This window comes from Geotrypetes seraphini, chromosome 16 (genome assembly GCF_902459505.1).
Source record: "Geotrypetes seraphini chromosome 16, aGeoSer1.1, whole genome shotgun sequence".
Classification (NCBI taxonomy): Eukaryota; Metazoa; Chordata; class Amphibia; order Gymnophiona; family Dermophiidae; genus Geotrypetes; species Geotrypetes seraphini.
This window is the reverse complement of record NC_047099.1, coordinates 25754310-25782149: the sequence shown is the minus strand read 5'-3', so window position 1 is coordinate 25782149 and position 27840 is coordinate 25754310. Positions and strand designations below refer to the sequence as shown.

The 27840-nt window shown below is 42.5% G+C and overlaps 2 protein-coding genes across 2 annotated transcripts in view; one reads left to right on the top strand and one right to left on the bottom strand.

Moving 5' to 3' along the window:
* LOC117350729 (titin-like) overlaps positions 1–27840 on the bottom strand; it is a 59634-nt gene that overhangs the window by 25072 nt on the left and 6722 nt on the right. The window lies entirely within an intron of this gene.
* LOC117350731 (probable serine/threonine-protein kinase samkC) lies at positions 1147–2852 on the top strand. The gene has a single exon (XM_033925263.1). It carries the CDS (start codon positions 1173–1175, stop codon positions 2370–2372), a length of 1200 nt encoding a protein of 399 aa, XP_033781154.1. The 5' UTR covers positions 1147–1172; the 3' UTR covers positions 2373–2852.

The window sequence follows — 27840 nt, the reverse complement described above, 5'->3', positions numbered from 1 at the left end:
CCAAGCATCTATCACTCTTGAGCCTATCACCATCCTATGCCCTCTCATTCCAGAGCTTCCTTTCAAATGAGATTCGACTCATATGCATTTACGCCATATAGGTATTTAAACGTCTCTATCACATCTCCCCTCCCTAGCCTTTCCTCCAAAGTATACATATTGAGATCTTTAAGTCTGTCCCAATATGCCTTATGACAAAGGCCACACACCATTTTAGTAGCCTTTCTTTGGACTGACTCCATCCTTTTTATATCTTTTTGAAGGTGCGGTCTCCAGAATTGTACACAATATTCTAAATGAGGTCTCACCAAAGTCTTATACAGGGGCATCAATACCTCCTTTTTCCTAATGGCCATACCTCTCCCTATGCACCCTTGCATCCTTCTAGCTTTTGCCGTCACCTTTTCAACCTTGTTGGCCACCTTAAGATCATCACATACAATCACACAAAGTCCCACTCTTCTGTCGTGCACATAAGAGTAAACTGTACCGTTCCCTCAGGTTTTGTAGACCAAACGCATGACCTTGCATTTCATAGCATTAAATTTTAGCTGCCAAATTTCAGACCATTCTTCAAGCTTTGCCAGGTCTTTCTTCATATTATTCACTCCATTTGGGATGTCTACTCTATTGCAGATTTTGGTATCATCCGCAAAGAGGCAAATCTTACCCAATAGCCCTTCAGCAATATCATTTATAAAAATGTTAAAAAGAACAGGCCCAAGAACACAACCTTGAGGCACACTACTTGTAATATTCCTTTCCTTCTATAACAGGATTTGGGGCGGAGCACTCAGAGTGGGACAGGCATAAAATACTTTTTTTTAAATCAAAAAGTTGGCAACCCTACTTCCATCTGCCAGATTCCCTCTCTGCGTTCCCCTTCAATCTATTTCACAGACCACTCTTCCCTCTCTCCTCTCTCATGCCCTCATCCTACCTTTTACCTATTCTGTCTTCTCCCTCACACCCCCATTTTCTCTGCTTTCCTGCCTCTCTCTTTTTCTCTTCTCTATTACCTTTATTTGCTTTGAAAGACAGAAACCTTTCTTTTTTATGCAATAAAATTATTCTGTGATTGAGTAGAGCCCACTGTAAGGGAGACTAATCCTGTATCCTCCCTCATTCCTTCTCTTCTCTCTGCAGGTGAGAAATACAGCAAAAAAAAAAAAATGCCTCACCATCAGAGTGCAAAATCTACTCCTGTTCCAGAGAAGTCCCAAGAGGCATCTAAGGATGCAAAACAAGTGCAAGAAACATCCAAACATACAGTGAAGGAACCAGCACCAGAACACTCTAAAAACCCAAAACCAGCACAAGAAAAGCCACAACAGCCAATTATAGAACCAGTACCAGATCAGTCCAAATCAACCTCCAACAAATCTGCACCCATTCAAGAGAAGACCAAGGAGGCATCAAAAGACCCAAAACCAGCGCAAGAAAAGCCACAACAGCCAATTAAGGAACCAGTACCAGATCAGTCCAAATCTACTCCAGTTTCAGTGAAGCAGCATGAAGACTCTAAAAACCCAAAACCAGCACAAGAAAAGCCACAACAGCCAATTAAGGAACCAGTACCAGATCAGTCCAAATCAACCTCCAACAAATCTGCACCCATTCAAGAGAAGACCAAGGAGGCATCAAAAGACCCAAAACCAGCGCAAGAAAAGCCACAACAGCCAATTAAGGAACCAGTACCAGATCAGTCCAAATCTACTCCAGTTTCAGTGAAGCAGCATGAAGACTCTAAAAACCCAAAACCAGCACAAGAAAAGCCACAACAGCCAATTAAGGAACCAGTACCAGATCAGTCCAAATCAACCTCCAACAAATCTGCACCCATTCAAGAGAAGACCAAGGAGGCATCAAAAGACCCAAAACCAGCGCAAGAAAAGCCACAACAGCCAATTAAGGAACCAGTACCAGATCAGTCCAAATCTACTCCAGTTTCAGTGAAGCAGCATGAAGACTCTAAAAACCCAAAACCAGCACAAGAAAAGCCACAACAGCCAATTATAGAACCAGTACCAGATCAGTCCAAATCAACCTCCAACAAATCTGCACCCATTCAAGAGAAAACCAAGGAGGCATCAAAAGACCTAAAACCAGCGCATGAAAAGCCACAACAGCCAATTAAGGAACCAGTGGCAGATCAGTCCAAATCACCCTCCAACAAATCTGAACCCATTCAAGAGAAGACTAAGGAGGCATCAAAAGACCCAAAACCAGCGCAAGAAAAGCCCAAAGAATCAGTTAAGGAGCCACTGCCAAAGAAGCCCAAAGGTTCAGATAGCAACAGTGTTCATACATCACAAGAACCATCCAAGGAGCCAAAACCAATACAAGAAAAATCAAAGAAGACTTCAGAGTAATGAGCTCCTGCAAGCCTCAGGCAGAGATGTCATCTTGAGATCAGCCAATCCACAACACTCTGAGCTGTGACATCATATGCGCAAGAACATTTCATATGAGGAAACTCTTGAGTCTACTGAGAAATCTGAGGGTAGAGTGGGGAGAGGGAGGGGTGGAGTTGATAGTAGATTGGGGAGAAGAGGAGAAACCTAAGTGCCATCCTCTTCTCTGAATCCAGGCTTCTGCCCAAGTTCTCTAGTACGATTCATCACCATAGCCAGAGAACATATCTGCGCTTTGATATCAACATGTAGCTGGAACCCTTTGGATCTCTTCTGCACCTCTAATGGACACATTACCATTTTGCTTACTGAGGCCTCTGTGTAATCTTGCTGGAACAGAAAATGCTGTATACTGAATGAACTGTGATGCTCCACTCTTGACTTCAGAGAGAAAAGTTGCAACTGTAAAAAGCGTTACTCAATAAAACATTGAAAAGATGTCTTTGCATTTGGTCCTTCCTGTTTCTCTCCCTGTGATTTGTGTGTCAGCGTTGAGATTTATTCTGGCATTTACATGTGTGTTTTCTGTCAATTTATTTTCCACATAATCTGGGTATCAGCAGGAGATTGTGCCCTACACCAGTGTTTCTCAACTCGGTCCTGGAGTACTCCCCCTTGCCAGTCAGGTTTTTAGGGTATCCACAATGAATATGCTTGAAAAAATTTGCACATAATGGAGGCAGTGTATGCAAATCCAAGTTGATGCATATTTATTGTGGATATCTTGAAAACCTGATTGGCAAGGGGGCACTCCAGGACCCAGTTGAGAAAAACTGCTCTACACCATGAGCACTTACTGGATTCTGCAGAAAAGTCTAAAAATACACCTTAGATGCTGGCTGCATACATGTCTGCTTAGATACCCCATCTGGTAGTGCACACAGCTTTTGGAAGCATATATTGGAAAATGGCCTAAACTTTCCATTTAGAGTGGGTTGGGATTAGATCAGAGGTTACCAAACCTGTCCTGGGGACCCTAAACCAATCGGGTGTTTCAGATATCTGCAATAAATTTTCATCAGATGAATTTGCAAGCACTGCCTGCATTGTGTGAAAATTTCTCTCATGCATATTCATTGTGGATAGCCTGAAAAACCTGTCTATTTGGAGGTTCCCAGGACATGTTTGGCAGCCACACTGTGATATTCAGTTGCTCGAGGGATCTACCCCAAGAGCTCTTCTGTTGACTTACTGTAATTAATTTAATTTTTTTTTCCCATCTAATAATGAATCACAGACATTGATTCTTTACTTAATCTAAGAATGACAATTCATCGTGGTGTGAATGAGTAAAGATGTAATTCATTATTCCACATGTGTTTCCACATGCCGACACACACCTAAAACTCCTGCCCAGTGGCGTAGTAAGAGTAGGAGATGCCCAGGGTGGTGGTACCCCTATGCCCTCCTCTCTATGCCCTCGTTCCTTCCACACACCCTCGCTCCTTCCCACTCCACATTCGAGCTCTGCCTGCCCCCCGTACCTATAAATTTTTGCCAGCATGAGTAGCTTTTCTCCAGCATACTCCTCACACCAGCATTGGATTTCCCTCTGACGTCACTTCATGGCCCCGTGACCCGGAAGTGATTCAGAGGGGAACCAGGCTGGCATGAACAACAGGCAGAAGTTGCTTGCACTAGCAAAGATCTATAGAGGTACAGGGGGAGGGGAGGGATGGTGCAAGTGTGGCGGGGTCCAGACAGTCCACCCCCCCCACCATACTATGCCATTGCCCCTGCCTCCCTATATGCTGTATATCCAACTGGGAGCCAATGCTATTGTTGTAAATAAATGATAAAATGAACCCAGCAACAAAGCACCGTTACATTCCTATAATACGTGTCATCCCAGGACGAGAAGGCAGCATATTCTCACAGATGGTGACATCATCCATGGAGCCTAGTATGGATGGTGCAAAAGTGTACTGTCACTTTAACTTCCTAGAAGTTTCAAGACTTCCCTGTACCGTGCATGCGCTAGTGCCTTGCAGGACCATCAGTTCAGGAAATAAGCTGAGAAGCCAACTAGGAGAAGGTGGGAGATTTGGTTTGGTTTATTTATTTATATCCTGCCCCTATCCAGGGCGGGTTACAAACTACGTACATAAATACAAAGTTACATCTGAAATGCGAAACAAACAAAGTATCAGACAATAAAACATCGCTGACCAGCACCTTACTGTCAGCAATCTCTATTCTTCCTTGTTCATTGAATCTCATACCCTGTATTTCATCAGGCAAAAGAGGTGCCGTTTAAGCAATCTCTTAAAATTTTGCATATTTTGTTGTTGACAAATATACCCAGGGAGGTTATTCCATTCCCTAGGCCCAATACAGTGGAAAGTGAGAATATCTGTCTACTGTCCCTGGATAACACCTGTTACAGATAAGTGACTGCTTTTATACCAGGACAAGCAGGCAGCATATTCTCACAGATGGATCTCCCTAGCTATTACGAATGGGATGGAGGAAAGTTGGCAACTAAATAGAGAATAATTTCTTCTTTTTTTTTTTTTTAACTGTTTGACCAGACTGATTATCCCGCCTGGAATTGGTCTCCAAACAGAAATGGGATGTGAAAATATGGAGTAGGGACTTACTATTTCATAAATGTCCACAATAGAGAAGAAATGGAGTAAATGACTAAGGCTGCCACCGCTGTTATTTCAGGCGCTGGAGCACTACTGTCCAGTGACAAACCAAAGAAGTTGACCCAATGACTCCACAGTAGAGAAAGCACAGTTACATACCATAACAGGTGTTATCCAGGGACAGCAGGCACATATTCTCACTGACGGAACCCCGGTATGGACCACTTTAAAAGTTCATCGCCACTTTAAGTATTTAGAAAGTTCGCAATAGCCCACACCGCGCATGCGCGAATGCCTCCCCACCCGACGTAGGCGCATGGTCCCTTATTTAAGATAAGCCAGCTAAGAAACCAACCCGGGGAGGTGGGTGGGTTGTGAGAATATCTGCCTGGATAATACCTGTTATGGTAAGTAACTGTGCTTTATCCCAGGACAAGAAGGCAGCATATTCTCACTTATGGGTGACCTCCAAGCTAACAGAAATGGGATGGTGGGAATGTTAGCCTTTAGGAAAATAAATTTTGTAATACAGATTGGCCGAAGTTCCCATCCCTTCTGGAAAAAGACTCCAGACAATAGTGAGAAGTGAATGTATGAACTGAGGACCAGGTGGCAGCTTTACAGATTTCCTCAATGGGAGTTGATCTAAGGAAAGCAACAGAAGCTGCCATAGCTCTAATTTTGTGGGCTGTAACATGACTCTCCATTCCCAGTCCAGTCTGAGCATAACAGAACGAGATACAGGCAGCCAGCCAGTTAGAAATCATTCTCTTAGAAACAAGATGTCCCAACTTGTTAGGATCAAACGAGACGAAAAGTTGGGGATAAGAACATATAAGAACATAACATTTTTTGCTGCTGGGTCAGACCAGTGGTCCATTGTGCCCAGCAGTCTGCTCACACGATGGCCCTTAGGTCAAAGACCAGTACCCTATTTGAGTCTAGCCTTAGCTGCGTATGTTCTGGTCCAGCAAGAACTTATCTAACCTTTTCTTGAATCCCTGAAGGGTGCTTTCCCCTATAGCAACCTCTGAAAGAGCGTTCCAGATTTCTACCACTCTCTGGGTGAAGAAGAACTTCCTTACGTTTGTACGAAATCTATCCCCTTTTAACTTCAGCGAGTGCCCTCTCGTTCTCTTCACCTTGGAGAAGGTGAACAATCTTTCTCTACGAGGTCAATTCCCTTCAACATCTTGAATGTTTCAATCATGTCCCCTCTCAGACTCCTCTTTTCAAGGGAGAAGAGGCCCAGTTTCTATAGCCTCTCATTGTATGGCAACTCCTCCAGTCCCATAACCAGTTTTTGTTGCTCTTCTCTGGCCCCTTTCAAGTAGTACTATGTCCTTTTACATGTACGGCGACCAGTGTTGGGCACAGTATTCAAGGTGGGAGCGTACCATGGCCCGGTACAGCGGCATGATAACCTTATCAGATCTGATTGTGATCCCCTTCTTAATCATTCCTAGCATTTTGTTTGCCCTCTTCACTGCCGCCGAGCATTACGCAGACGGTTTCATTGACTTGTCTACAAGTACTCCCAAGTCTCTTTTCTGGGGGCTCTTTCTGAATATAGCACCGAACATCCTGTATTCGTGGATATGATTTTTGTTACCAACATGCATCACCTTGCACTTATCCACGTTGAACCTCATTTGCCATTTCGCAGCCCATTCCTCAAGTGTGTTTATATCTCGTTGTAGGTCGTCGCAATCCTTCTGTGTCCTCACTTCTTTGAATAACTTTGTATGGTCTGCAAATTTAATCACCTCACTCGTCATACCAATTTCTAGGTCATTTATAAATATGTTGATGAGCACAGGCCCAAGAACCGAACCCTGTGGCACTCCACTCGTGATGCTTTTCCAGTCCAAATATTGTCCATTTACCCCCACTCTCTGTTTCCTATCCACCAACCAGTTTTTAATCCACGTGAGTATATCACCCTCGATTCCATGGCTCACAATTTTTCAAAGTAGATGTTCATCCGGGACCTTGTCGAACGCCTTCTGAAAATCTAGATATACAGTATCGACCAGGTCACCCTTGTTTATCTGCCTATTTACTCCCTCGAAGAAGTGCAGTAAGTTTGTCAAGCAAGATCTTCCTTTGCTGAAGCCGTGCTGGCTCGTCCTCATCAATTTGTGGCTGTCGAGGTGATCGATGATGCGGTCCTTTATCGAAGTCAGAATCACTGGTCTGTAGTTTCCCAGATCTCCCCTCGAACCTTTCTTGAAGATCAGGCGTAACATTTGCCACTTTCCAGTCTTCCAGAATCTTTCCTGATTTGATTGACAGATTGGCTATTTGTTGAAGCAGTTCAGCTATAACCTCTTTCAGTTCCTTGATTACCCTCGGGTGGATGCTGTCCGGCCTGGGGATTTATCATTTTTAAGCCTATCAATCTGACTCTTCTAGACTGACCCTGTCAGTTTCCCCGTCTTCATTTCCTGTGTATAGCCTGTTGACTTCTGGTATATTGGATATATCCTCTTGGTAAATACAGATGCATAAAAATGTGTTCAGTTTGTCGATGGCTTTGTCCTCCTTTAGTACTCCCTTTATTCCATGGTCATCTAATGGCCCTACTGCTTCCTTGTGGAGTGACGATGTTCCTAAATGGACTTTATTTGAAAGTGTCAAAGTTCCAAAGGTACACTGAAATCATCCACATAAAATAATTCCATCCACATAAAAATAAATCATCCACATATAAGCGTTAAAGAACCTAGTCCGCTAGGGATACAGGACCCAATACGGTCCGCGTTTTGACAAAAAGTCTTCTTCAGGGGTCCCTGGAGGTCCTATAAAGGTGAATACGTGGGAAACAATTGTGTGGTGAGCCGGAAGTGAGACACTGCTTGCATTTGCCACTACAATAAGGCACTTCATGAAGACTCTGGGGGAAGACGCCAGACCAAAGCGAAGGACCTTGTACTGGTAGTGACATTGATTTATCTGAAAATGGAGATATTTTCTGGAAACCAAATGAATTGGAATGTATGTAGGTTTCCTTGAGATCCAGGGAGCATAGCCAGTTGTTCTGATTGAGAAGAGGATAAAGCAGGGCGAGGGAGAGCATCTGAAATTTCTCCTTGACCAGAAATCTGTTGAGAGCTCTGAGATCCAGAATGAGTCGCAGTCCTCCCGTCTTCTTTGAAACTAAGAAGTAACGGGATCAGAATCCCTGATTCTGCTGAGAGAGAGGAACTTGCTCGATGGCATTCAGCAGGAGAAGGGATTGAATATCCTGGAGAAGAAGAGAGGACTGTGCAAGATCCAAAGTAGACTCTCTTGGAGGATAGCTGACATTTGACAAAGAAACCTGGAAAAAGATGTCTGAAACAGTCAAAGAAATCCACAAGAGTGGTAAGGCAGCAAGAAAAAATTTCAACGGCCGTTGAAAACGTGTCTTCTTAGCTCCTTGGAAACTAAGAAACTGAGGGACCGCGTACCTACGTCGGGCGGGAAAGCACTTGCGCATGCATGGTGCAGCTATAGTGAACTTTCTAAAGACTTAAAATGGCGATGCACTTTTAAAGTGGTCCATACCAGGGCTATGTCAGTGACATCACCCATCAGTGAGAATATGCTGCCTGCTTGTCCTGGGATAAATATGAGCAAAGCAAAAGACTCTGTAAAGAGTTGATGTTCCTGATATAGACTTTATTATTAATTCAATTTGATAATCCACAAAAAAAAACCATACATATGGGACCCAATCCACTAAAAACATGGAACCCAACATGGTCTGTGTTTCGACAAAGATGTCTTCTTTAGGGGTCCCTGTGGTCCATAAAATAAAACTCGTGGATTATCTACTGATCCGTATATTGCATAAACTTTGCGTGAGCAAATGACTCGTGATGCCGTTTTTTTGTGAATTATCAAGTGGTATTAACAATAAAGTCTATATCAGGAACATCAACTCTCCACAGAGTCTTTTGCTTTGTACTATTGTCCAGTGGCAGCCCAGCCTGAACATGGTAGCATGATATGCTGTTCATTGACTATGAAGAGATTGATTTCTTAATTACCAAAGCTCCATCAGTAGGGATTAAAGGACAGTAATAGATGAGCTGTAGTTTGGAAAGGCTTAGTTCAGTGTAGGGAGCAAGTCTCTTTCCCACATGCATCACTTTGCACTTGCTCACCGTAAACGTCATCTGCCATCTTGAAATCAGTCTCCCAGTCTCACAAGGTCCTCTTGCAATTTTTCACAATCCTCTTGCGATTTAACAACTTTCAACAACTTTGTGGCATCAGAAAATTTAATTATCTCACTAGTTATTCCTATATCTAGATCATTGATAAATATGTCAAAAAAGCAGCAGTCCCAACACAAACCCTTGGGGAGCCCCACTATTTACCTTTCTCCATTGAGAATATTGACCATTTAACCCTACTCTCTGTTTTCTATCTTTCAACCAGTTCTTAATCCATAAAGCACAGTTACTTACCATAACAGGTATTATCCAGGGACAGCAGGCAGATATTCTCACATTTGGGTAACGTCATCCATGGAGTCCGGAACGGACAGTGGTAAAAGTGTATTGTCACTTTAAGTTTTTAGAAACTTCACACGTGCCTTCCCACCTGACACCAACTCATGGTACCTCAGATCCATAAGCAAGCTAAGAAGCCAACCAGGGGAGGTGGAGGGAATATCTGCCTGCTGTCCCCGGATAGCACCTGTTACGGTAAGTAACTGTGCTTTATCCTAGGACAAGCAGATGGCATAGCCTCACATGTGAGACTCCTTAGCTGAATATAATGGGATGGAGAGAGAGTTGGCCATTAAGAAGAACATAAATTTTGTAATACTGCTTGGCCGAAACAACCATCTCGCCTGGAATAGGAATCCAGACAGTAGTGAGATGTGAATTTGTGAATTGAGGACCAAATAGCTGCTTTGCAAATTTAATCAATGGAAGTGGAACATAAGAAAGCCACTGAGGTTGCCATTGTGTACTATAACATGTTCCTCGAGCTGCAGCCCAGCCTGAGCATAGCAAAAGGAAATAATGGCCGCTAACCATGTGGAAATAGTTCTCTTGGTTATAGACCAGCCAAGTCTGTTAGGATCAAAAGAGATGAACAGTTGAGGTGAAGTCGTGTGTGGCTTAATCCATTGTATGTAGTAAGCCAAGGCATGTTTACAGTCCAATATATGAAGAGCTGTTTCTCCAGGATGAGAATGAGGCTTTGGGAAGAAGACTGGAAGCACAATGGAATGATTAAGGTGAAATTCTGAGACTACTTTTGGAAGGAATTTAGGATGGGTCCAGATAACTACCTTATCATGATGAAATACTGTGTACAGTGGCTTGGAGACTAATGCTTGAAGTTCACTCACTTGATGAGCGGGAAGTGACCATAATCAAGAAGACCAATTTCCAAGTGAGAAACAAGATGAGTAGATGCCAGAAGTTCAAAGGGTGGCTTTATCAAATTGGTGAGAACTACATTAAGATCCCAGACAACTGGAGGCAGTTTGATTGGAGGTTTGAAGTTGAAAAGTCCTTTCATAAACATGGAAACAAGTGGATGAATGACCAGAGATTTATGTTTGACAGGAACATGAAAAGCACTAATAGAACTGAGATGAACTCTGACCAAAGTGGTTTTTAGCTGAGAATTGGATAAATGGAGAAGGTAGTCCAACACTGAAGAAAGAGAAGAAGAGAAAGAATCTTGGTGATGGAGAGTACACCACGAATTGAAGTGAGTCCACTTCTGTTGATAGCATTGCTGAGTAGAAGGTTTTTTTGAAGCAGCTAAAATGGCTTGTACTGATTCAGAAAGATTGAGATCTGCTGAAGTCAGACCAAGAGGTACAAAGCTGTCAGATGCAGAGATTGCGGTTGAGATTATCAGCTGAAGTAGAAGCGAGCACCAAGGCTGTTGAGGCTGCCGAGGAGCTATCAGGATCATGGTGGCAGACTTGTTCTTGAGCTTGACTAAAGTCTTGAGAATTAGAGGGATTGGTGGAAATGTGTAGAGGAATTTGTTTATCCAATCCAGAAGAAAAGCATCTACCTCGAGATGAAGAGGAGAGTATTGTTGCGAGCAGAATTGAGGCAATTTGTGATTGTGGGGAGGCACAAACAGGTCTATTTGAGGAGTCCCCAATAGTAAGAAGATGCAGTGTAAAACTTTGGAGTTGAGTGTCTACTCATGTGGCTGAAGAAACCTGCTTAGTTTGTCAGCTAGAGTATTCAGCTTTCCTTGTATATAGGTGACTTTGAGAAATATGTTTCGAGCAATTGCCCAGTTCCATATTTATTCTGCTTCTTGACAAAGAAGGAGAGAGCCTGTTCCTCCTTGTTTGTTGATGCAGTGCATCGCTACTTGATTGTTTGTGTAAACAAGGAGTAACTGGTTGGAAAGATTCTCATGAAAAGTTCTTAGAGCATTCCGAATTGTCTGAAGCTCTAACAGGTTGATGTGGAATATCTTCTCCTAAGCAGACCACAGACCTTGTGGTCCTGAGACCATCTAGATGAGCTCCCCAAGCATACATGGACACATTCATGGTGAATACTTTCTGATGTGGAGGAACATGAAACAGCAGACCTCTGGAAAGATTTGACGCATCCATCCACCACTGAAGGGATTGACTAAGAGGTGAGGTAACTGTGATCTTTCGAGATAAGGAATCAAGAGCTTTGGACCATTGAGATGCTAGAGCCCACTGAGATGTTCTGAGGTGGTCTGGCAAAGGGGGTAACATAAACTGTGGAGGCGCATCATCTGTCTTGCTGAGATCGATTGCAGAGTAGAGACTTGAGTGCAAAGATGAAGCAAAGTGGCTTGTCTTTGTTGAAGTAGAAACGCCCTGAGGTGAAGTGTCTAACAGGGCCCTGAGGAAAGACCTATGAAAAGAAGTAGTTGAGCAGATTGAAGTTGCAACTTTAGAAAGCTGACTTCGAACCCTAAGAGTTGAAGAAATATTATTGTGAATTGTGTTGCCAATTGAACTGCTGGAGGAGATGCAGCCTTTATCAGCCAGTTGTCTAAATATGGAAACACTTGTAAGCCGTGAGTACGAAATAGTTGTTGCCACGACCACCAGGCACGTGGTGAATATTCTTGGAGATGAAGCCAGGCCATATGGCAGAACTTTGTACTGAAAGTGTTGATGAGCTATCCAGAAGTGCAGAAATTTTCTGTGAAGAGGATGTATGGGTATGTGTGTGTAAGTCTCTTTGAGGTCAAGAGAGCACAGCCAGTCATTTCATTCTAGGAGAGGTTATAAAGTCTCTAAAGACAGCGTGCAAAACTTCTCTTTCACTAGATATTTTTTTAAGTCTCGGAGGTTGAGAATTGGATGAAAACCTCCTGTCTTCTTTGTAACATAGTAAATGATGGCAGATAAAGACTTGAATGGTCCATTCAGTCTGCCCATTAGTTATACCCATTAAAAATACATAATTAAATTAACTTGTCCCTTTTTTGATATTTCTGGGTCATAAACTTTAAAGTCCACCTGGTATTGTCCTAGGTTCCAAATGGTGAAGTTGCCGCCCAAGCTCACTCTAGCCTATCCAACCATCCTGTTTGCAGAACATCTATCATAAAGTTTGGCTAGTAACATCCTCATGTTCCAAGTTAGAGTTCCCATTGATGCCCTTCCCAGCCCATGCTACACTAAATCACCACATATGGGACATAGGTAATCTGCCCAGTGCCGGCCTTAGTTCTTTAATTTACATCCTTTGTTTTCTAATTAGAAAATACCTGGAATAGAACCCCTGATTTTTCTGAGAAGGGGGGAACCACTTCTATGGCATTTAGTTGAAGCAAAGCTTTGATTTCCTAAAGAAGAAGGGACGTCTGCTGAGATGTGAAAGAAGACTCTCTGGGAGGGTTGCTCAGGGAGTGGTAATGAAATTGAGCAAGTAACTTTCCTTGATGACTTTCAGGCCCCAAAAGTCCGTTGTGATGAGAGTCCAATGGTAAAATACCTGAGCTGCAGGCTAAGCCAATCCCTGCCACTGCAAGAAAGCCCTGTATCAATGCCACATATATTGGGTACAAGGCCTTAGAAGTCAGAAAGGTACCCATGACCAAAGCTTATTTGCCCTTATGGGAGAAGCCTGGGAAACAGCAGCTAATTCCAAGGCCCACAAACCCTAGTAAAGAAAAAGCACAGAGTGGGGGTAGATTGGAAATGACTACACCTGATAACAAAGCGGGGAAAGCACTAGCAAAAGCAAGCAGGCTGATCATGGCTCAGCCAATCAGAGCCCTAGCTGGTTCTACGGATATAGATAAAATGAGAGTCCTGAAGCCAGAGAGTGGAGAAGGGACAGCAACAGGAGAAACAGCCAGCAATCAGGCAGGCTCCGTTAGCAAGCAGAGCGAGATTTTCAGCTCAGCACTGAAGCCCAAGGGCAAAAGCCTTTTATCCTCATCAGGTCAAGCCACAAGCAGGACAAGAACTGATCCAGGACAGCTGGCTGCAAACCTTTCCAAACTCAGGCTGCCAGAGAGGTCATACCAGGACCCAACCCAAGCAGTAGGGGAAGAGGTAGACCTTGCTTCTGTAACTGGGGAGAGTGTTAATGAACCAGATGGGGATGTGTGCATGAGTTAAGGGAATCTGATTTAAATGGACTGCGAGGGCCAGCTCAAGGTGTAGAAATAGAAGGGACACTGGGAAACAGCGATCACAACATGATCCGCTTCAACCAGAACAACGGCCATGGCACTGAACTTCCGAAAAGGGAATTACGAAGGGATGAGACTCATGGTGGGGAAGAAGATTAAGAGGATAAGCACTGTAAAAGTACTAGAGCAAGCTTGGTCCCTTTTTAAGGACATAGTCACCGAGGCACAAAATCTACATATACTGCGTATCAACAAGGGATCCAAGAGGAAAAAGAACAAGGAATCGGCCTGGCTCACTGTAGAGGTGAAGGAAGCAATCAGAGACAAGAAAACTTTGTTTAAGGAATGGAAAAGGTCAAGAATGGATGAAAACTGTAATAAGCACAAACAACAACAATGCAGGTGCATAAAGTAGTAAAAGGAGCCAAAAGAGACTACGAGGAAAAAATAGCCAAGGAGGCGAAAAACTTCAAGCCGTTCTTTCGATATATTAAGGGGAAACGACCCGCAAAGGAAGTGGTGGGACCATTGGATTATCATGGAATAAAGGGAGTGCTAAAGGAGGACAAAGCAATCGCCAACAAACTGAACACATTTTTTGCGTCTGTATTTACCGAAGAGGATATACACAGCATACCAGAACCCATCAGGCTATATGCTGGAAACGAAGACGGGAAACTGACAGGGTTGACAGTCAGTCTAGAAGAGGTATGCAGGCAGATTAATAGGCTTAAGAGCGATAAATCCCCAGGACCAGATGGCATCCATCCAAGGGTCATCAAGGAACTGAAAGGGACTATAGCTGAACTGCTTCAACTAATAGCCAATCTGTCGATCAAATCAGGAAAGATTCCAGAAGTCTGGAAGGTGATGAATGTTACACCGATCTTCAAAAAAGGTTCAAGGGGAGATCCGGGAAACTACAGACCGGTGAGTTTGACCTCAGTACCAGGAAAGATGGCAGAGGCGCTGATAAAGGACTGCATCATTGATTACCTTGACGGACACAGTCTGATGAGGACCAACCAGCACGGTTTCAGCAAAGGCAGATCTTGTTTGATGAACTTGCTGCACTTCTTCGAGGGAGTAAACAGGCAGATAGACAAGGGCGACCCAGTCGACATTGTATATCTAGATTTTCGGAAGGCATTCAACAAGGTTCCACATGAGCGACTACTTCGGAAAATTGCGAGCCATGGAATCGAGAGTGAAATACTCACGTGGATTAAAAACTGGCTGGAGCATAGGAAACAGAGAGTGTGTGTGTGGGGGGGGGGGGTAGATGGACAATACTTCGACTGGAAGAGCATCACCAGTGGAGTGCCGCAGGGCTCGGTGTTGGACCCGTGCTGTTCAAAATCTTTATAAACGATCTGGACATTGGTACAACGAGTGAGGTGATTATATTTGCGGATGATACAAAGTTATTCAGAGTAGTGAAGACATAGGGGGATTGCGAAGATCTGCAACGTGACATAATCAAGCTCGCGAAACGGGCATTGACATGGCAAATGAGGTTCAACGTGGATAAGTGTAAAGTGATGCATGTCGGTAACAAAACTCTCATGCACGAATACAGGATGTCCGGGGCAGTACATGGAGAGACCTCCCAGGAAAGAGACTTGGGAGTTCTGATCGACAAGTCGATGAAGACATCTGCATAATGCACAGCGGTGGCGAAAAGGATGAACAGAATGCTAGGAATGATTAAGAAGGGGATCACGAAAAGATCGGAGAAGGTTATCATGCTGCTGTACTGGGCCATTGTGCGCCCTCACCTGGAGTACTGCGTCCAGCACTGGTCGCCATACATGAAGAAGGACATGATACTACTCGAAAGGGTCCAGAGAAGAGCGACTAAAATGGTTAAGGGGCTGAAGGATTTGCTGTATGGTGAGAGATTGGAGAAACTGGGTCTTTTCTCCCTTGAAAAGAGAAGATTGAGAGGGGACATGATCGAAACATTCAAAATACTGAAGGGAATAGACTTAGGTAGGGAGAACGAGAGGGCACTCTCTAAAGTTGAAAGGAGATAGATTCTGTACAAACGTAAGGAAGTTCTTCTTCACCCAGAGTGTGGTAGAAAACTGGAATACTCTTCCGGAGTCTGTTCTAGGGGGAAACACCTTCCAGGGATTCAATACAAAGTTGGACAAGTTCCTGCTAAACTGGAACATATGCCGGTGAGGCTGGACTCATTTAGAGCACTGCTCTTTGACCTGGAGGCCACCGCGTGAGTGGACTGCTGGGCACGATGGACCACTGGTCTGACCCAGCAGTGGCAATTCTTATGTTCTTAATAAGCATGATACTGAGAAAATGCAGGGGGAGCCAGAGACTGTAGTCTAAAGCTTGCTCATGTCAGTAGAACTACTGAAAAACAAAGCTAACACATTTTTCAGATGTTTCAGTCTTAAGCAACAGATATTACAGTGGGGGAAAGGAACTCCTTTCTTCCTAATTAAAGCACAAGTGCAGCCATATTAAAGCCAGGAGATAAATGCATGCTGTGATCTGTTTGTATAACATATGGCTAAAGACCAGAGGGAATCTTGGATAGCTAGGGTTGCTTATAAAGAACCCAGAAGAGAAACCATATTTGTGGAAGCTGTACTATGGATTGTATTTACAACAAGCTGGTCACTTGGAATGTGAGAAAGCGAATCCTGTTCTGTGATTTGGATTTCATTAACTTGTTAGGGATCTCTGCGTGTGAAGTGACAACACCCATTGTTTTGTTTTGTTCTGTTCACATGTCCCTAAAATTGGGGAAGGAATAAACAAGTTTTATTTTTGAATTGTGCAATTATTATTTTGACCATTCCGGAGACGGTTTACAAAATTAGTAGTATGTATAAGCCTGAAATCTTTCTAATATTCAGACAGTGGCCCTTTACATGAAAAAGGTTGGAGAGCACTGTAGTACTGAGACTACTGTGTGCTATGTAGTAGATTTAAAACAAACCAGAGAAAATACTTCTTCACTCGACATGTAATTAAACTCTGGAATTCTTTGCTAAGGAATGTGGTGAAAGCAGTTAGTTTAGAAGGGTTGGAAAATTTCCTAAAGAAATGTCCATAAGCATTATTAAAATGGGGAAATCCACTGCTTATTCCAAGGATGAGCAGCATAAAATCTGTTTCACTCTTTGGGATCTTGCCAGGTACTTGTGATCTGGGGTTGGCCACTGTTGGAAACAGGATACTGGACTTGTATGATCCTTCAGTCTGTCCAGTATTTATGTTCTCCAAGCCCCAGTTGGGGCTGTGAAGTCTCTGCTGCATAGATACTTCAGGAAGAGAAAATAAAGTAGACACTGACATGGCCACTGTTCCCATTTAAGACATTGGGATCGTGTATCCTGATAGCTCCCTGCAGACAATCTGCAAGGTGTCTCTGGCAAGCCCCTCCCCCCAAAACCATTTCTGAAGTCAGAAACGAACCGTCACAAGAGAGGCAGACCAAATTGGCAACTATGCCCAGCTGCCAGTTCTTGTCAACAGCTTAGTGTCCACATGGCTGGCACATGCAGACCTGTCTGACTGCTCAGGCCGACCCTGGCCTAGGCCTTCAGCATCTCGATCATCCACTCTGCTTACTGGGGTGTGCTCTTTGGTTTGTCTTTCAAAGTCTGTTACAATCCCATTTATTTTCCCCTGGCTTTCGCTGACTGTGTTTGAGGCCTGGCCCTCTTACACTAGTAGCTCTTAGGGCCAAGGTCCATAGCACTATATTATCACTCATTTGGTGAAGGTCAGTGTACTGGCAGAGGTTGGATATTGATGGGTTGGGCGGTGGAAAGTTGTGGTGAAGGCAAAGTTGTGGGTTTGGAAGGGGAGGTAAGCTGTTGCTGGTTTGAGTATGGGAATTTGTGTCCTCCTCTACTCAGGGTGGTAGGAACCAGAGACAGAGATATCGAATGGAGAGATTGGAGGAGTTTATTGGTCGCTCTTTGCCACCAGTTTTCTCAAGTGAACATGTTATTGCAAAGCTGTTTAAAACTGGTTGAAGGAACACAATCTGTAATACAACAGGTACACGGATGTTAGGTTCACCCTTCTAGCAGAAGCTGGACCTCCTCTTGGCCCAGTTTCAGTAATTAGATTCATCCTTCCCAAATTATTGTAGTAATTGCACTTTGCTTTACTTTAACCTACAATCAAAAGTTGCCAAAGGGGTTTTAGGTGAGAAAAAAATGTAATACATTTTTGGTGAGCTTTCTAAGTGTTAGGCAAGCTCAGGATACATAAGAACATAAGAATTGCCAATGCTGAGTCAGACCAGTGGTCCATCATGCCCAGCAGTCCGCTCACGCGGTGGCCCTCTGGTCTAAGACCAGCACCCTAACTGAGACTAGCCCTACCAGCGCACGTTCTTGTTCAGCAGAAACTTGTCTAACTTTGTCTTGAATCCTTGGAGGGTGTTTTCCCCTATAACAGCCTCTGGAAGAGCGGTCCAGCTTTCTACCACTCTCTGGGTGAAGAAGAACTTCCTTACGTTTGTATGGAATCTATCCCCTTTCAACTTTAGAGAGTGCCCTCTTGTTCTCCCTACCTTGGAGAGGGTGAACAACCTGTCCTTATCTACTAAGTCTATCCCTTTCAGTACCTTGAATGTTTCGATCATGTCCCCTCTCAATCTCCTCTGTGTGAGGGAGAAAAGGCCCAGTTTCTCTAATCTTTCACTGTATGGCAACTCCTCCAGCCCCTTAACCATCGCAGTACTCCAGGTGAGGGCGTACCATGGCTCGGTACAGCGGCATGATAACCTTCTCTGATCTGTTCGTGATCCCCTTCTTTATCATTCCTAGCATTCTGTTTGCCTTTTTGCTGCCGCCGCACATTGTGTGGACGGCTTCATCGACTTGTCGATCAGAACTCCCAAGTCCCTTTCCTGGGAGGTCTCTCCAAGTACCGCCCCGGACATCCTGTATTCGTAAAGTTAAAAGTAACCGTAGAGTGAGAGGTACATACAAGGTTCAAGGTTCAAGGTTTATTAACATTTGATTTATCGATGAATCTGTTTACAAAGCGATGTACAATATAAAACATAAAATATAGATATACAATATTAAAACTCAATAACATTAGTTTAGGACAGAACAAACTTGAGGCGGAGGGAAAGAAAGGGAAAAGATTACATTTGTCTTAGTTATGAAAACAAAAAGGGAAAAAAACATAAGGGAAAGGGTTGGATTAAAAATTAAAATACTAAGAAAAATTAAAAAATTAAGAATTAAAAGCATCTTTAAAAAGGTGTGTTTTCAAAGATTTTTTAAAAGAATATAAATCTCTTTCAATTGCAATAAATTGAGGAAGAGAATTCCACCATTGTGGGCCCATGACAGAGAACATATCTGCTCTTCTTGTTCCTATTGTTTTCAAAGAGGGTATGACTAATAAATTTTGGGAAGATGATCTTAAAGAGCGAGAGGGATTATACGGAATTAACATTCTTGCTATAAACTGAGGTTCATTGTAAATTAAAGTTTTGAATATAAGCAGTAAAACCTTTCATAATACGAGATAGCAAATGTCCCAAAATCAACATGTTTTGGAAGCAATATTACATTACATTACATTGGTGTCTTCTATCTCCCCCCCAATACCTTTCAGTTCTAGGCATTTTACAAAAAGAATTGACCTAGGCATATCCAGGGAGATTACAAGGTTGATAGATAGAATATGCATCGGGATCTGGGGAAGGGTCGATAAGGTTTAGTTAGATCATTTGACAAATTTCTTGAACAGCATAGTTTTCAATTCTTTCCTGAATGTTTTGTAGTTGAGTGTCGTGGCCAGCAGATTGGAGAGGTGGCAGTGGGGACTGATTCTAAAAATGCAGAGATGAAATTTTTTTCCAAGCAGCCGCTACCTCTCCCTCTGGGCTGCTCTGGATGGCTGTGAGATTCATTCATGTTTCAGATTATATCTTCCCTCAATAGCCGTTCTGAAAATAGATTTTAACAGCATTTGTCTTAAGAACATAAGAATTTCCATACTGGGATAGACTGAAGGTCTATCTAGCCCAGTATTCTGTTTCCAAAAGGGGCCATATGAACATAAGAACTGCCATCTCCGGATCAGACCTTCAGTCCATTAAATCCGGTGATCCGCACACGCGGAGGCCCAGCCAGGTGTACACTGGCGTAATTTTAGTCACCCATATCCCTCTATGCCTCTCGTAAGGAGATGTGCATCTAGTTTGCTTTTAAATCCTAGAACGGTGGATTCCGCAATATCCTCCTCTGGGGGAGCATTCCGGGTGTCCACCACTCGCTGCGTGAAGCAGAACTTCCTGATATTTGTCCTGGACTTGTCCCCCCTTAGCTTTAGTCCATGTCCTCTTGTCCGTGTCACATTGGACATTGTAATTAACTTTTTTTCCTGCTCTATTTTGTCGATTCCTTTCAGTATTTTGAAAGTCTCTATCATATCCTCTCGCAGTCTCCTCCTCTCAAGGGAGAACAGTCCCAGTCTCTTAAGTCGTTCCTCGTATTCCAAGTTCTCCATACCTTTTATTAGCTTCGTTGCTCGTCTCTGCACCCTCTCCAGCAGTTTTATATCCTTCTTTAGGTTGGGAGACCAATGTTGGACACAGTATTCCAAGTGTAGTTTGACCATTGCTCTATAAAGCGGCATTATAACTTTCTCCGATCTACTCGTGATTCCCTTTTTTATCATGCCTAACATTCTATTTGCTTTCTTTGTTGCTGCTGCGCATTGTACCGATGGTTTCAGGGTCCTATCTATCAGTACACCCAGGTCCTTTTCTTGTTCGCTCTTACACAGAGTTGCACCTGACATTCTATACTCGTGTTCCTTGTTCTTTCTGCCTAAAGGCATTACTTTGCACTTTTCCACATTAAACTTCATCTGCCATTTCTCTGCCCATTTCTCTAACTGACACAAGTCACTCTGGAGTTCCTCGCTATCCTTCTGCGATCTGATTGCCCGGCATAGCTTTGTGTCATCTGCAAACTTTATGATCTCACTGGATGTTCCTTCTTCTAGGTCATTGATGAAAATATTAAATAAGATGGGCCCAAGTACCGAGCCCTGGGGTACACCGCTAGTCACTTTCTCCCAGTCTGAGAACTTCCCATTTATGCCCACTCTCTGCTTTCTGTTCTCCGGTCATTTGCCTATCCATCTCAGTATATCTCCCTGTAATCCATGGCTTTGTAGTTTCCTGAGAAGTCTTTCATGTGGAACCTTGTCGAACCTTGTGGAACCTTCTGGAAGTCCAACTCAGGTCACAAGTACCTGGCAAGATCCCAGTTTGTAAAGCAGATTTTATGCTGCTCATCCAAGCAATAAGCAGTGGATTTCCTCATATCCTTTTTTTAAGCCCTGCAAAGCTAACTGTTGTTCAGTTAGCCTAGCAGAGTTTACAAAAGCTCTGGATAATTTCCTAAAACCAAAGTCCTTACACCTTTATTAAGATGGATTTGGGAATATCCACTACTTATTCATAAGATGAGCAGCATAAAATCTGTTTTACAAATCAGGACCTTGCCATGTACTTGTGATCTGGGTTAGCCACTGTTGGAAACAGAATAGTGGGCTAGATAGACCTTCAGTCTATCCCAGTATGGAAATTCTTATGTTCTTAAGACAAATGCTGTTAAAATCTATTTTCAGAACGGCTATTGAGGGAAGATATAATCTGAAACATGAATGAATCTCATAGTCATCCAGAGCAAACCATAAGGAGGTAGTGGCTGCTTAGAAAAAAACATATCATCTCCAGAATAGATAAATGGTTTAAAAAATTAAGGTGAGTGTGTGTGTGTGTGTACGATAGATAAAATTAGAGCAATTAAAAATTAAATTAGCGCTATTAAAATTAGAGCAAAGAAAAATTCTTGGGATTCCTGTCAACGTGGAATGTATATAGAAATGAGACCAAATTAGAGGGAGGTTAATGTATTGAGCAATACACATTGGAACAGACATCGGGGTGATCCAGATATGGATATGGAATGGGAAGACTCTTTTTTCAATGTGGAGACTTTTCTGTATGTTTGAAGTTCACATTTTATTGGCATCCACAGGGAGCACAATTTTCAAAAGACCTCATCACCATAGAGAAGCTGTCTGAAGAAAAATTCTGAGAAATAGTTTCTTGTTTTGCAGAGTTGTCACAGGTAGTAGAATGAGGAAGAGACCACTTGGGAGATGTGGTTGGAAAGCGATAGATTGGAGTCAAGGATTATCCCTAAGCTGCGTGCTTGGTCCTCTGCAGTTGTGGTAGGTGATTCCCAGAGTAGAGCGGGGTGGGGGTGAGTGCAGTGATCTTTGCGGATCCAAAGGAGTTCGGTTTTGGAGGCATTCAGCCGCAATTTGTTAATGGGTATCCAGTTTTGGATTTCTGCGAGGCAATTCATCAGTTTTGTGTTCTCCCAGTGGTAAATATAGCAGTATGTCATCAGCGAAGGAGTGAGTCTCGATTTGATGTTTGTGGGCTATGTCTAGGACAGGTGTGATGTAGAGATTGAATAGATTATCTGCTTGATTAGATTGTAAGTTCTACTGAACAGGGACTGTCTCTTGAATGTTTAATACACATTACATTACATTTGTGATTTCTTTTCCGCCTGTGCCTTGCGGTTCTAAGCGGATTACAGTTAAAAGAGATCAGGACATTACCGAGAGAATTACATAACAACGATTCAAGTAGATTACAAGCTGTGGTATAGAAATACAATTATAAGATATCTGGATTTATCGATAGAATAACTCGACAGGGATCAAGTAGTTACAGGTTCAGTAGGGAAAACAATATAGGTTACTGAAGAAAGATACCTAACTTTGAGGGAATCAGTTAAGTGGGTACCTAAGGGAGATGCTTATTTAGGAGAAGGTTAAATGGATACCTATGGGAGATGTTTATTTAGGGGTCTGGATATTTATGGTAAATGAGTGCTGTGTACGTCTAGTAGCACTATAGAAATAAGTAGTAGTAGAAGAACTTGCCCAAACCTTTTATAAACCCAGATATACCGCTTTAAATACCAAAGTAGTGTACATTGTACAAAATTTATAATAATAAAAAGAAATAAAAATTGTAAAATACAAGTAACATGGGGAAAATACAACATAAGTTACATCAAATAACCGATAATACATGCCCCACATCCTCTGGCAGAACTTAACTATTCTTTGAGTGGAAAAAAAATTTCCCCTTATTGGTAACTTCATTGAGTGTTTCCTAGTCCTTGTCAGTTTTGAAAGAGTAAAAAATTAGTTCACCTTTACCCATTCTACCACCTACCACCCTGAGTAGAGGAGGACTCAAACCAGTACCAGCATTAGGAATGTGTCACCCTCAGACCAATGAAGGTGACACATCCCTAACGAGTGAGAGAAGAGACTCAGAGTATATGAAAGAGGGGGGGGGGCGAGCCTTCAAATGAGTAAGAGAAGGGGCCCAAAGAGAGAGAGGATCTTCATATGAGATGGACCAGTCAGAGAACCCTCACCTCTCTCCAGATAGAGAGGAATCAAGAACTGCTCTCACTAACTCACCTCTCCAAGATACAAAAGAATCAGGGCGCTCCTCACCTCTACCCAGAGGAATCGGGGCTACCGATCTCACATAGAATAACATACAAAATTGCACTGCTAACATTTAAAATTCAGAAAACTAATACCCCAATATTTTTATATCGGTATTTAATACCTTATTCCCCAACTAGATCTCTTAGATCAGCAGATCAATATTTGCTGACCATTCCATCATTGAAAGTGATTGGCAACCTTCTCCATTTTGGGACCTCAGATCTGGAACAATCTTCCAATCTCTCTATGCGCCGAAACCTCTTTAGAGAAATTTAAAAGTTTTGGCCATGTTTAATTTTAGGTGGCAATGAGACATCCAGGTAGAAATGTCAGCCAAGCAGGCCGAGACTCGAGTTTGAATCCCTGTAGAAATTTTGGGCGTAGAGAGGTCAATTTATGAGTCATCAGCATAGAGATTGTACTGGAAGCCGTGGAAGGAGATTAGAATGCCAAGGGAGGAAGTGTAGATGGAGAAAGGAAGAGGTCCCAGGACAGAGCCCTGAAGTACACCGACCGATAGTGGAATGGCAGCTGAGGAGGATCTTTTTAGATGTATTTCTGGTTGTTTTGTCTCCAGTGTGTCTAAATCATAAGGGGGGCGTGTTTTGGCTGGGATTAGCACTTGGACATTTTATAGCGATAATCAAACATTTTACAAAATGTCCAGGGCATAATTTGGACATTTTCAGCTACAGCTGTTTTTTAAATGAATAAGGGCCAAAAAGGTACCCAAACTGACCAGGTGACCACTGGAGGAATGAAAATATGGACCCCCACACAATCTTCCAGTGGCCAGTCCTAGTAGAGCTGCAAGCAGGTCTCTGAAGTAGCCTGGTGGGCAGTGCAGTGGACTGGAGAGCGGGGGACCCAGGCTCATATGCCACCCTAACTAGTACACTTATGGTGGAAAGTGTGAGCCCCCAAAACACACAAAAAAACCCACTGTACTGCCATATAGGTGATACCTGCAGGTATAAGGATTATTGGAGTAGTAGGTGGGCACAGTAACAGTACATGATGGCAGGTTAAGACCTAAATGGTCCATCCAGTCAGCCCATAAGTTATAACCATTTAAAAAATACATGATTAGATTAATTTGTCTCTTCTTTGATATTTCTGGACCGTAGACTGTAAAGTCTGGTCTTGTCCTAGGTTCCAAATGCTGAATTTGCTGTCCAAGCTCACTCCAATCATCCCGTTGTTTGCAAGACATCTACCGTAAAGTCTGGCCAATTACATCCTCATGTTCCATATTAGTGGAGTTCACACTGATACCCACTCCAGTGGGGTGTTTTGGAGGGCTCACCATATAATCTACAGGGGTTACAGTAAAATGTGAACCTGACACCCTTAATGTGAAATTCACAGCAGTGTCCCTTAGGGTGTTCCACTGCTCTGTTGGCATATATGTGCCAGTCCATTAAAAATGCTGCCCCCCCCCTACATGCAAATGGCTTATTTTGGATGTTTTTAATTTGGTTAAAAAATGGACATTTTCTCAATGCCCCTCATTATAATATAGGGGTGGGGAGGAGGAAGGACTATCCCACTGGGGATGTATAGATCATTCTCAAAGGAAGGGGAATTTTTTTTTTATTTATTCCCTACCATAACATAGGTGCTAGAAAAGTTCAAGAGTTCCTGTCTCTGGCACTGATTTGTGTTTATTAGTCTGACCATTCGAATGGCCACCGACTAAATTCATGTAACACAAGCTATTTTACACTTATGCTCAGGAGCTTTTTCAGGTGGTAACCTAGAATCATTCACTGACACAGCCTCTTTTGGTTGTTTAATATAATTATTATAATTTAGTTGTAACATCTAAAGCACTTAACCTTGATTCAAGGATGAGAGTTTGTCAGGCTGTGCGTGACTCAATGGAATTCAAACGCAGACTCACCCCTCTTTCACCATGCACTTATTTATAGAAAAACAGACAGTAGCACAGAAACATAAAATAATTAAGGCAAATAAGAACCATATGGCTTATCCATGCCCATCCATGCCATCTATTATCTCTTTCTCTCCCTTAAAGATTCAATGTATACAATATTCTACATGAGATATATTACTACTAGTGGTTAGAACTATAGCCTAAGCACCCTGAGGTTGTGGGTTCAAATTTCACTTAATCCTATATCCTATAACTTTCTCACTGTTATACTCAAAATTAAACTTCACCACAATTGCATTGAAAGTTTCATTCTCATCGAATCTCATTAAATGTGATAAATAAGGGGAGAGTCTCAGATCCCCGTGCGTGACAGTTAGTAGATACCGCACTGGAAAGGGAAAAAAAAAGTTCTTCACTGGCTCTTGATCCCCCTCCTACCCACAGGACGTAACTTCAGATTTTTTCAAAAAAATCTACTTAGCTGTAGGTGGAGTAATAGATGTAATATTTAAATGTCATTGTATCCCTGCCAGTCCTCGCCGACGGACGTCAAGCTAGCTGCTGTTTCGCCCACAAGCTGCATCAGGGCTCCGGACCGATGTCTAGAAAAGGAGATACTAGGACAGAGACCACCCCAGGTGAAACTGCTAACTCTTAAATCACATCTGACGTCAATATGTTGTACACGTTCACAGCTGATGATTGCATGCAGAGCCTCACTCTCATAAACATGAGCGAGTGAACCTCTGAAATGAACTACAATATTGAAAAACTGAAAACCACTTCAGGTTGCCTCTGAGAACCTGATTAAAAAATATTTGCCACTCAATCTTTTGGTTTAATCCATCTGGATCCTCTGTGTGTAAACGAAAAATCCATTCCTGTTCTCTTTTCTGTAATGCCAATCTCCTATCTCTCCCTTTTGATATCGGTGGCACGTGATCAAGGATGAAACATTTGAAATCCCTGGAGTTGTGGCCTAGTGTGTCAAAATGTTCAACCAGTGGTTCCTCTGTCTTGTGACATGTTAAATTACTACGGTGTTCACTCATCCTAACCCTAAAGAGTCTCGATGTTTGTCCAATGTAGAACTTTGGGCAAGGACATAAAATCCCATAAACTACAAAAGAGGTGTCACAAGAGGTGTTGTAACGGAGCCAATGGGATCTTAAAGTTAACGGATGTTGAAAACTGCCTTTTCTTCTTTATTTCTTTTTCATTGATCAATGAGAATTAGGGTAGAAATGTCTAATGTCATAAATTAGTTGGGAAGGATTTGGGTCAAATGGAACCCAACTCATTTCCTTGATTTTCTTTAAAAACTTAGTTGTTATAAGCAATTTGTTCCCCAATAGTGGGCTTATAAAGGATTGTTTTTAGTATTATTTGTTGTATTGAACTTGCATGGAAACCTTTTTTTCCTTGATATCTTTATGATATTGTAAATGAATTAAACTCCAATAAAAAAAAAAAAAAGAAAAAAAAAAGAAAACTGCCATGCAGCTCAAGGGTAGTCTCACAAGTTTTACATCTCCCATACTTCACATGGCTCCCTTCAGTCCTGGTCCTCCTGGTAGTATCACAGGGACATAAAATCTCCTTCAAATTGCGCTGGCGATTATACGCAATCCTTAAGGTTTTGTTCATGAATGTGGGGTGCAGTTGTATAATGGGCCAATGTTTACGTAAAACTCCTGCTATCTCGCCCAAACTTCCACCAAAGGTGAGTACACAGGTGGGATGCCAATCTTCCTCCTCCTTAGCTTTCTTCACAAATAACAAATCTCGATTAATATACCTGGCACGTTTGTATGCCGCTTGGATGATGGCCCCTGGATAACCTCTATGCAACAACTTCAAGCACAACCGTTGGGCTTGTTGTTTGTACATGTGTATTGTGGAACAATTTCTCCTGTATCGTACAAACTGTGACACAGGAAGACTATCTTTTAAAGACTTAGGGTGGCAGCTGGTATATAATAATAGTGTGTTGCGGTCAGTTGGTTTCTGGTGTACCTTAGTTTCAAACGAAGTAGCAGTTCTAATGATGTTCAAATCCAGGAAAGCTAATGTGGTGCTGTGTCTTTCCATACTGAATTGTATGGTGGGGTGCCTGTTGTTTAACCATTGAAAATTCCTGTTCAGATCCTCAACCAGAGCACAAAAATATCATCAATAAACATAACCCATAACTTAATATGGGGGGAAAAAAGGATTGTTATCAAGGATATGTGTCTGTTTAAAAGCTTTCATGAATAAGTTGGCTACTGATGGGGCCATGGTAGCCACCATTGCTACCCCAGAAATTTGTTTGAAAAACCGATTCTCATAACTAAAAAAATTGTTTTTCATCGCAATTTCTAATAACCGCACAATTACTTCCGTTTATACCTATCTGTCATTCTCTCCTTGCTGTAATTCTTCCTGTATAACCTGTAGTGCCTCATCTTGTGATATGACTGTATACAATGATTTCACAACTAAAGAAACTAAATATGTGATACAGGACATGTCAGTCACTTCTTCCAACTTGGTAATGAAATCCGTGGAATCACGGATATAAGAGAAGTTCTTGGTGACCAGGGGATTCAAAAAACTATCAACAAACACTGACAGGGGCTCTAATAATGATCCTCTACTTGAAACAATGGGCGTCCCTGGGGGCTTAACTAAAGTTTTATGAATCTTTGGGAGAAGATACATTACAGGTGTTTTAGGGTAAGGTGCATTTAAAAACCACACCTCTTTCTCAGTTAATAAGTGC

What these genes read in the sequence shown, in the direction of transcription:
- LOC117350731 (XM_033925263.1), top strand. Translation starts at nt 1,173, where the DNA reads ATGCCTCACCATCAGAGTGCAAAATCTACTCCTGTTCCAGAGAAGTCC.